General features: G+C 44.0%; 1 protein-coding gene across 1 annotated transcript in view; it reads right to left on the minus strand.

The window, feature by feature from the left end:
- Trim66 (tripartite motif containing 66) overlaps nt 1-2,882 on the minus strand; it is a 53,339-nt gene extending 50,457 nt beyond the window's left edge. The window contains exon 1 of the mRNA XM_005350976.3: nt 2,603-2,882. Coding sequence (XP_005351033.3) covers nt 2,603-2,651 — 49 coding nt within the window. The 5' untranslated portion in view covers nt 2,652-2,882. The remainder of the gene's footprint in view (nt 1-2,602) is intronic.
- Between the last annotated feature and the right edge of the window lie 5,906 nt (nt 2,883-8,788).

Consider the following 8,788-nt stretch of genomic DNA (forward strand, 5'->3'; position numbering starts at 1 on the left):
TTCTGGAACTAGCTCTGTAGACCAGGCTGGTCTCGAACTCACAGAGATCTGCCTGCCTCTGCCTCCCGAGTGCTGGGATTAAAGGCCTGCGCCACCATCGCCCAGCAATTTTATAATATTTTTTTAAAGACAGGCTCTTACTATGTAACTATGACTGGCCTGGAAATCACTTCGTAAACCAGGCTGTCCTCGAACTCACAGAGATCCCTTACTTCTGTCTCCAAGTGCTAGGATTAAAGTGTGCACCACTATTCCTGGCATTATTCTAATTTCAGTTTTAAAAAGTCATCGAGACATAGACAGTTCACACTGAAATTCTTAAATTAAATCAGAGACCCGAGAAATAAAACTATCAAATTCTTAGAAGAAAAATAAAAAGCTTTATGACTTAGGATATGGTAATGATTTCTTAGAAATAAAACTAAATGCATAAGCAACAAGACAGACTTCACCATAATCAAAAACTGGCACACCAGCATGATGAAAGAGCAATCTCCAGCATGAAAGAAAACATTTGTAAATCCCATACCTGGCGAGAGACTGGTAGCCAGGCTACATACTCAACTCCGGCCATTCGATGACAGCAGAAAGACCTAGTTAACAAGCGGACAAGACTGCTCCACACATCCATTAACCGCAGCTTCCTGTGGCCCCCATGCTCCTGGGAGCCAACCTTCTATCTTCTGTCCCTGTGGCTTTGGCTACCACAGGTGCCACACTCAGGAGCACCTTGTGAGGAGTGTCCTATACACGCAGCACACTGTCTTTACAAATGTAGTGTTGTTCCAGGTTGTTTAAGTGAGAATCTCTTAAATTCTTCCCTTTTGTCTGAGAAATTTTTATGTAACCCCATGGATATGGGGAAAGGAAGTGTATATAAATCAAACACTTACTGATAATAATTTATATAAAAAACCTTTTTAAACAATTCTTTGGCATCTGTACATAACTTTACCATGCACTAAAGAGGCACACCAGCACCCACATGAAAAGCTGAGCATGGCAGCACATACCTGTAACCAATGCTTTAGGAGCGGAGACCAGAGGACCCTGGGGCTTGCTGCCCAGCCAACCTAGCTAATCAATAGCTCCAGGTCCGCTGAGAGAAGACCCTGTCTCAAGAACTAAGATGAAAGCAAAAGAGGATATACGAATGTCAATCTCACCGCCACACAAATTCATACATGTGTGTGAGCACGCGCGCGCGCGCACACACACACACGCACGCACACACGGTGGTTTGCTTTTGAGACAGGATCTCACCATGTAACTCTGGCTGTCCTGGAACTCCCTATGTAGACCACGCTAGCCTCAAATTCACAGAGATCTGCCTCTGCCTCCCAGTGTTGGGATTAACGGCATGTACTACAATTCCCGGCATAATATTTTTAACATTTAATGAACAAAGTTTAATTTCAAAACTCATATGTTAGTTTTAAAAAATGAAAGGACACAGTCAGGTGTGGTAGCTCAGACTTATAACTCCAGCATATGGGAGGTTGGAGGCTGTCACGAATTTGAAACTAAGTTCCAGGCCTCCATATTAAGTTCCAACACGGACTACAGTATGGCAAGCTGCATGTCTGGCAGACTTTTTGGTTATGTGTATCCCTTGCATTGCGTGCGAACCCAGAAGATGGAATTAGAAGTGACTGGATCTCTTTATACCTCTTCCCAATGTGGCAACATTGAATGAATCTCTTGTTTCTCCTTTTCATATTCATTTGACTTATGGAAGATGAGTGGCCAAACCTGACTTGCTGAGGCACAGCTGTAATCCCAAGTATAATCCAAGCAGCATGAGACCCTGACTCAAAAAAGGAAAATTAAAAATAAACCCTATCTTCTCTGTACTCCAGACTCACAGCAGGCTAAAAAAGATTAGGCTTCTTGCCATGAGTTCAAAGACTCAAACTCCACATTTAAAGTTCACCTTTCGTCAATATACCTCAAAGAAAATTATTTTGTGCTACAAATCATTGTGGATATACTGCGGAAAACTAAAGAGTAAAAACGAAGGACGGTGCCCAAGGTACCACTCCTTTCTCTCCGTACTCCCTGTACATTTTCACACCACACTGGCTATGTCTCACACGTTTCCTGCCAGGAACATGGAAAGGAAGGACCTGCTTCTGGTCCCCGAGGACTTCACAGTTCTCAGTGCGATTGTTTCCTAGGAAACCTGACATTCAGGAGGAAGGCACTGGCTCCCCCGCTGCCGGGTAGCGGTTTCAGCAGTGGATAGTTCAGCGTGGTTCCATTCACAATCTGTCCCTGACCAGCATCAGGAGGCCAGCCTTTCTCTCCCTGCCACGAAGCCTATATACACTAGGGCCCATTCTCTCCATCTTTGGATGAAAGCAGGCAAACCCTGAAACAAAATCGTCTGCCAACAACTCAAGGAAACCCTGAAGGCGAAAAGTCCCCACCTTACAAATCCCAGAAGGTTTGCTTTGTTTCTGAAATCCCTCGAGACGCTCTCAGCAATGAGTATCTCTTGGGCATTTACACTCTGACTCTCTTCACCTGAAGCTTGATTCCCATGAAACAGGAGGACGCCTGACCCAGAGACTGAGGCAAGACCCGGTGCTCTTGTACGTACCGTCCGGGACTGTCCCATAAGCCCTGGTAACGTGGCCTAGCTCCCGCATGAAGCCCCGGGAACAGTCCCTACAGAGCAAATGTTGGCATGGTAGAAGCCGAGAGCCCTCATTGCGAAGGTCCCGTCGACAGAGAGAGCAAGTCGGTGCCGCAGCCTCCAAGAATACATCTGTAGAGCCGAGTGACTCCAGGCCAGCCCCCGTGTCTGCACCTGTGTCTGCGGCTTCAGCTTTTCCACTGACATCCTCGGGGGTGAAACAGCGTGTACAGCGGGCAAGTTCCACTCCCTGCAAGGGAAGCACAAAGCAGAGGGGTTTATTCTTTGGGACGGGAGAAGTTCCTGGACAGATAGAAGAGAAAGCCGCAGAGATCCATGACCCTCAGCCTCAGGCCTGCACTTGAGCCCACAGCATCCAGCGTCTCCACTGTGAAAATAAACCTCAGTGGTGTTTTGATGGACTTCAAAAGTGCCCCGAACTGTCTGGGCCTCTCTAGTGCTGGCAAGGTCGATCCAAGTTTACATTTGGGAAAGGGGTTGAAAAATCCATTAGGTGTCAAGTTTACATGCTTATATCAATCCTCACAACTACCCTTGGAAATCGAGACTGTGACACATTTACGAACTAAATCAGAAGGTGTCAGCTGCGGAAAATGAGGCTCTCAGAAGCAGGATAATGCACAAGTCAGTGACAGAGCTCAAATTCAAACACAAGTTGGCCTGATTCCACACACCGTACTCTGAACTGCTGGAATGCTCTCAGGCTGAAGTCCTCATGAATTTGAATAATCTTTTCAATATTTTATTTTCACATTGGACATATGTGTCTGTGTGTATTTGTAGGCACACATACGTGCAGTTGCCTGCAAAGGCCAGAAGAGGACAACAGGTTCCCCGAAGTTGGAATTAGTTAAAAGAGCTAAAGCTGCCTGATGTGGGTGCTGGGAACCAAACCCCAGGTCCTCTGTAAGAGCCATCTCTCCAGCTCTGTTTTTTCGTTTAATGTTTTTGAATTTTCATTCTATGTGTATAGGTGTTTGTTTTGTCTGCATGTATGTCTGTGCACCAGGTGTATGCCTGGTACCCAAAGAAACCAGAAGATGATGTCAAATCCCCTGGGACTGAAGTTACAAAGGGTTATGAGCTACCATGTGGGTGCCAGGAAATGAACCCAGGCCCTCTGGAGGAGCAGCCAGTGACTTCCACCACTGCGCCATTTGTTTAATTACTATTTCACTCTAACAGTGGTATTTTTAAAGGTATAGCAAAGGTCTAACCTAAGATTTTAGGGGCAGTATTGAATTTAAGATCTAGCTCACACCAGTGTTAGTTATCTGAGATTAACAAGGAGTGATACAGACATGCCAAGCATACATTCTTGCCACATGGTTTAAATGACACTGTAGGACATCATATTATTGTGTGTTTACCAAACTTAGTCACACAAGTGAGAAGCATGTTTAAATCGCAGTGATAAATTTAGCTTAACAAAAACTTTATCTGAATATGAAATTAATATTGCTAATCTGGCTGTTTGGGTTTTGTAGGTTTTATCATGTTTGAACACTGTTTGGTTCTATAATCACAGAAGAGTTATGACCAAAATGAGCTTGTATCTACTTTTATATTTGTATTTTAATAACTATTTCATTCAGTTTGGCTGGGACTCTACAATTATGCAAGTCTGGATTTCCAAGAACCACATCCACTAAGGAAGAAGGGTGATGAGACTGGGGAGACCAGGCTTCCTGGTCCAGGAAGGTACCACATGCAAAGAGATGGATGCTGTTGGGGTCATTGCAAACACCAGGGCTGACAGAGTAGCCATCCACGTGAGGCAAGGAAATCCGACTCAGCACAACTCGGTAGCTGGTACTGGTTAGTCTGATGCCAGGCAGTCTATTTTAGGCATAATTAAGTGTGGTACAATTTGGGAGAAGTTTCCTGGTGTAACCCAATCCCCTGTGCACAAGCAGGCATGATTACACCAAAACACTTCTCGAGTATGTGTCACTTCTATGAAGATGGGTTCTGAAGAAAGGCTACAAGTGTTATCTTCAGGGCCTAGGGGAGGAGGATCTGTGTGGTCCCGGTCACCTAGAATACTAGACACTTCCATTCCTGGCCTTCTGGGTGGAAAAGAGATTCTACTTCTTTCCCCTGAAAAGTCAACCCCAAGTGTCTCACATTCCTGGTTCCCTTGTGTTATCTGTGAGCACAAGGACCTCTGTGCTCCCAACAGGACGGACTGTCACTTCCAGTTCTACGGGCACTGTCAGGGCAGTAATTTCCAAAAAGCAACCCTGCAGCTCTAGTAGATGTGAATGGGTCTCCTAGTAAGTTTAAGGATGTGGATGAACTGATTACATCAGATCAACAGTTCTCGAACGTTTTAGAGAGGGGGGAGTGCTGTGGGACAATGGTTTTACCCTGTAAGCATTTGTTGCTTGTATTTGTTTAATAACATGCTGATTGGCCAGGAGCCAGGCAGGAAGTAGAGGCAAGGCAATGAGAACAGGAGAATTCTGGGAAGAGGATTCTAGAGTCTGCAATCATGATCCAGTCACAGAGCAAGCTAGCTGTGATTGCCTCGCCGAGCCACGTGGCTAGCATAGACAAGAATAATGGGCTAATGTAAGTTATAAGAGTTAATAAGAAGCTTGAGCTACTAGGCCAATCAGTTTATAATTAATGTAGACCTCTGTGTGATTTCTTTGGGACTTAATGAGTGCAGGAACCAGGCAGGACAGAAACCTCAGACAACAGGGGAGGGAGACAGACTTTCTTTTTTTAGACAGTGCCTCACTTCAAAACCCTTGCTGGCCTAGCACTCACTATGTAGATCAAGATCAAAAACCCTCCAACTCAGAGACTGCCTGCCTCTGCCTTCAGATGGTTGGGTTGTGCCACACACAGGTATATGCCAGCCAGGCAGGTGACACATTCCTTTAATCCCAGCACTTGGGAGGCAGAGGCAGGTGAGTTCAAGGTCAACCTGGTCTACAGAGGGAGTTCCAGGACAGGATTCAAAGCTACAGAGAAACCCTGTCTTGAAAAACAAACAAATAAAAAAGTAAATATGTATGCCACCATCCCCAGCTGCTGTTTTTTTTTAAAACCACATTCTCTAAATAGAGAGAGAGACAGACAGGCAGACAGAGACAAAGGAAGTGTGCAGGATATAAAGAACATGTTGGTGGTGGGAGAGCATTGTAAAAGTTCTAAAGTAGTCGGTGCTAGGAAGCAACTACAATTGTTGATAAGTTTAGCACCATTAAAGAGAACCTGTGCTCTGACAGCAATATGCCCTGAAGACAAGACTCCACACATGAAAGGTTCCCTCTTGTGAAAACGCAAATTCATTTGAAGGGAACCTGAACTGAGAAGGATGCAGAAGGGGTTTCTTGTTCAACAAAGTTGTCCAGGGAAGACTTTTCCCAGGATCAGCACACAGAGGCACCATGCAATTGCGGTTCAAGGTGACTTAATTTGGCAGCAGAACCTGGCAACTCTGTCCATGTGGTACTGATTGTGTAGTCATGAAGGTTGCCAAAGTAGGACACTGTGGAGCTTTGTGCCAGGGTTACTGAAGGACAGAGAGCAAGCAATGTGTGGCAGGATCAAAGCTCCTGCAAGCAGGCCCTGAGAGATCACTGCATGAAGCTATGAAGGTGAAGCCAAATTTGCAATGGAAATCCAGAATTGGTGATTCCAGAACCCTGGAAGTTTGCCAAGGAAAGTTGTAGGCACAAAGTGGAGAGGTCTATGTGCTTGCTACAAGTAGGGAGCCTGAGGGACAAAACTACCCAAGTCCTCTGCAATCAGGGTGATTCCAGTAGAAGCTCTACATACTGAACATGGAGCTGCAGAATGAGGAATTTGTACTGCTGGACTTCAGCTTTGGTCTGACCTTTTCTTGGTATGTTCCATTTCTCCCTTTTGGGATGGAAGAATCTAGTCTAACTCGTGTACATTGGAATTATAGAATGTATCTTATATTTATAATGTATTTTATCAAGGCTTGTGTTTAAGGATTTGTCCTGAGTTTTATCAGAGACTTTGTTCTTTGGATTTCTGAATGATGTTGGGACTGTTAAAAACTATGGGAATATTTAGATATGGAGGAAATGTTGCATTAGGAGATAAAAATGAAATTTGAAACGATGTATTGAGGACCAAAAGGACAAGGTGTGGAACCGTTGTGGTTAAGTTTCATCGTCCACTTGATGAGATATAAAATCACCATGGAAACACATCTCTGTGTTGAGGGTGTTTTCAGAAAAGGTTGGCTGAGCAGAGAAGGCTTCCTAAACATGGGTCCAACCATGCCACGGGCTGGGGTCCTGAACTGAATAAAAGAGAATGTGACCCGAGAATCAGACTCACCTCTCTGATTTCTGACTACAGATGAAATGACCAAGAATGACACCCATGCACATGCTAACCCAGGAAAAAGATCATGCTACAACTGTTTGCTTAGGTAAATTATCATCACAACACAGTGTTTACATCAGTTGTAAACTGAGTAAGAAACAGTGAGAATACACACTCTGCCAGACTGCAGAGCGCACATTTTTTGTTTTTGTCCTGGATACAATCCTGCAGTCATAGCCCTAGAGCAAGACTTTGTCATCTTTGCTCACTGTTCTAGCTTCCCGTAAGCACCTGGCATCTGTGGAGAGGGTCAGTACAGAATACACACCCAACCAACTCTTGTCAAATGAATGACTGCATGAATAATAGTTATGCTCTTATTCAAAGCTAAGAAAAACACTTTCAAGCACACCATGCTCTTTCTTCAATAAAATTCAGCTAGTGGAAGCAGAGCAGGGAAATGAACCAAGGCTTCTGTATTCACTGAACCCTGTGAAATTAAATTAAAACCTAACTAGCTAGCCTCTCTTGTTTGTACTATGGTATGAATATCCTCTTCACAGTTTACTACTGTGGACTTGAACGCAGGGTTTCCCCAGCCTGGCTTCCGACAGGCTTGTGGGAGGTATTTGTCAGGTGGGACAATAAGATTTAAAAACAAACACAGTCCCACATGGGAAAGAGGGGCGACTATTAGTCAATCTGTAATCCTCAAATCGGTTTTTGTTTGTTTTTTGCTTTGTGCTTTAGAAAACACCTGTTAGCCTACAGGTTTCCCCCTAAATACTATATATCCAAAAATACTTAAAGGGCAGACCAAAGCTCTGACCAAGAAGTTGAAACAGAATTAGAAACCATACCTACTGCTGGTGCACATTGGTATAGTCCATCTGAAAACACAGCAACATAAGATGAATCCCAAAATGTTCATATAGGGTACCCTATAACTCAATAATATCTCTCCTGAGATTTTATTCTAAACAAGTTATTGATCAAAAGAAAAAGTCCATCATTCAGAATGTTCAGTGCAGCTTTGTCTCTAGCAGAAAACAGAGTAAGAACCAAAACACAAAAACAAAATACACAAGCAAATGGCTTAGCACAGGCTGAAGGCAAACTCCTCTTCAGCTGCTGAAAACCAACCTGAAGAGCTGAGGTAGAAGCTCAGTGCTTACCTAGAATGCTCAAAGCACCGGACTCGGCTCCCAACACCATGAGAAATAAGATGAACAAATCCTCGTTGTTGGGCAATGATAGGAAAACATCATGGAATTAAAGAAAGGCAGACTACAGAAGGAATAACACGGGACTAAGGGAGACAACTCAGCGGCTAAGAGCGCGCGCTGTGAAAGTCTGGGGACTGGAGTTTGACTCCCTAGCACCACAGATTAATAAAAGCCATAAATGGCCATGCGCAACTTTAACTCCAGTGTTGGGGGCTGAAGATGGGTGAATTCCAGGAGCTCAGTGGTCAGCCAAGTCTAGTCAAAACTTCAAGTTTCAGGTCCAGTAAAAGACCTCGTCTCAAGAAAATATGGCAGAGGTAGACTCCTCTGATGTCCATGCATGTGGTATTCACACCCACACATGACATACTCCATACACACACAAGGATTAACGCTCCTGTGATCAACTCTGCAGGCAGATATGTTTTCATGTAACCGTGACCTGAAAAGTGACATGAAACCTTGTGAGGCAATATGATCCGAGATGTCTATACTTTTTTAGAATTCCTTTTAATGTATTTTCCTATTTCATACACATTTTAAAACTCCCTATAGAGTAAATCTGCACTTCCAAATTTTTCTCTTCTCT

This window comes from Microtus ochrogaster, chromosome 8, assembly GCF_000317375.1.
Source record: "Microtus ochrogaster isolate Prairie Vole_2 chromosome 8, MicOch1.0, whole genome shotgun sequence".
Lineage (NCBI taxonomy): Eukaryota > Metazoa > Chordata > Mammalia > Rodentia > Cricetidae > Microtus > Microtus ochrogaster.